The sequence below is a fragment of the Podarcis gaigeae genome (genome assembly GCF_964106915.1).
Source record: "Podarcis gaigeae genome assembly, chromosome: 17".
NCBI classification, from domain to species: domain Eukaryota; kingdom Metazoa; phylum Chordata; class Lepidosauria; order Squamata; family Lacertidae; genus Podarcis; species Podarcis gaigeae.
The window spans coordinates 32,154,616-32,156,795 of NC_139694.1; the positions used below are offsets into that span (position 1 = coordinate 32,154,616).

At 51.3% G+C, this 2,180-nt stretch overlaps 1 protein-coding gene across 1 annotated transcript in view; it reads right to left on the reverse strand.

The window, feature by feature from the left end:
* Window positions 1-565: 565 nt before the first annotated feature.
* RAB3D (RAB3D, member RAS oncogene family) overlaps window positions 566-2,180 on the reverse strand; it is a 33,417-nt gene continuing 31,802 nt past the window's right edge. Inside the window, exon 5 of the mRNA XM_083720083.1 lies at window positions 566-1,335. Coding sequence (XP_083576209.1) covers window positions 1,084-1,335 — 252 coding nt within the window. The 3' untranslated portion in view covers window positions 566-1,083. The remainder of the gene's footprint in view (window positions 1,336-2,180) is intronic.

A 2,180-nucleotide genomic window follows, 5' to 3' on the forward strand; every position in this document is an offset into this window, starting at 1 on the left:
AGCATAAAGTGGAAAAATGGGAAGTGTGGAATGGGAAGTCTAAGGGGAACAGATGTAGGGAAATACAGTGGTGCCCCGCAAGACGAACGCCTCGCAAGACGAAAAACCCGCTAGACGAAAGGGTTTTCCGTTTTGGAGGCGCTTCGCAAAACGAATTCCCCTATGGGGTTGCTTCGCAAGACGAAAAAAATCTTGCATCCCCCCGCGGTTTTTTTCTGGTTTTTTCGCCCTTTTCTTAAGCCGCTAAGCCACTTATCAGCTGTTCCGCTGATAAGCCACTTAACAGCTGACCGCTGGAAGCCGCTTGACAGCTGTAGCGCTAATCCGCTAAGCTGTCAATGGGCTTGCTTCGCAAGACGAAAAAACCGCTAGATGAAGAGAATCACGGAACGAATTCTTTTCGTCTAGCGAGGCACCACTGTATGTAGAATATGCATGTATGCATTGAAATTCTGGAAAAACCAAAATAAAAAAAGGAACAGGCCCCTCCATCACCCCACTGTGACAGCCCTTCAAGTTGTATTTCTCCCTCCCTTAAAAGCTCAGGGAATGCAGATACCCATCATCAAACTGCCACTGGGTTTATTTTTTTTAAATAGCGGAGAAGTTGGCAAAAGGCTGCTGAAGTTGGCAAAAAGAGAACTGGCCTCCCAATCTCTTCAGCGATACAGGCAGGTTTGGCTGGTAATGTATGTAAACGGTTGGAGTTTGGCTGGAGACTTGAAAAAAAGTTGGGGGAAGTTCTCCACTGTTCCGGAGGTGGGTCAGCATCACCCGGGATGCAAAGATAGGTTGTATACTGGAAGGAGGGAGTGTGTGTGTGTCTCAGAGAGAGAGAGAAGGGCAGAGAGAACAGGCAATCATGCTCCTCTGCTAGAAAATGCCAATCATGCTATGGGGTGGGGGGCAGAGGGGGACTGGGCAGCTGGCACATGCTGTCAGAGGCAAAACAGGTACAGCCAGAGGCAAACAGGGCAGATCAGCCAACCAGAGGTCAGGTGAAGAGGTACACAGCTGCTGAGCCTTCCTCTCTATGTACGACAATGAATTGCTACAGGGTCCAAGGGGCGGGCACCGTCCTTTCTAGCAAGAGCAGCTGCTGGACTGTGCAGGCGGGGTCTCATTCAGGGCAGTGTTTTTGTGGTTGTTGCTGGCCATGCCAGGGCTGGCGTCCAGGCTCTCGTTCATCTTCTCGCAGATTATGTCCACCAAGCGCTCAAAGACTTGCTTGACGTTGATGTTGTCCTTTGCACTGGCCTCAAAGAATTCAAAACCTGTGAAGGGGGAAAAGCATTTTGTAAAAAAGAAGAAGAGGGGGCCAGAGGAGCACAGAAACTAAGAGCCCCACGGGATCAGGCCCATGGCCCATCTAATCCGGCATCCTTTTCTCACAGTGACCAACCAAATGCCTGCGGGAAACCCAAAGGCAGGACCTTGCGAGCAACTCTTCCTTCCTGCAGTTTCCAAAAACTGGTTTTCAGATGTATGGCTAGTAGCCTTAGCCACTGGCGGAGGAAGGGGGGGTGGGGCCTGGGTGTCATCTCTGAGCGGGGGGGGGACTGTTAGAATTCCTGCTCCATGGTTGCAGTCATGGGATTGTTGTCTTTCACATGATGGTATATGTTTTGACTCCACAGAGTGGGAAGTTATGGAGACAGGAAGTTTATGTTACTGTGTTCCGTTAAGGGGGACTATTGTCCTTTGTCCTTTTTCTCTTTGTAGTCTGATGCTAGAGAGAGAGAGGGAGCCATGTTGCAGTGCTCTGTGTGTGTTTATATGTAAATAAAGTAGATTAGCCAAAATGCAGAGTTGCTGGGGTTCTGCCACGCAAGCTGCGAAGACTCTGCAGATCCCTAAGTGTGCCGATGTCGATTGGCATCAGTCGCTGTGATGTTTGGGCTGAAGAAAGCTTTTGAAGCTCCCAAACGATCGACCAGGAGGGAGGGAACATGCCAGTTGGGCATGTGTCTCTGCCAGGGTCCTACTCGAGTGTAGGCTGAACTCCTGACAGGGACATCGCTGCCCTGCCCCCCGGGACGCTCGCCCCGTTCCCGCGGGTGGCAAGCCCCGCCCCTGGTGAACAGCATTGCGCACCGCTCTGGGTGCCAGAGCAGGTAGCTATGCCTCTGGGCCTTAGCTTCCATGAATTTGCCTAACCATCTCTTTAAGCCGGTTCCCCC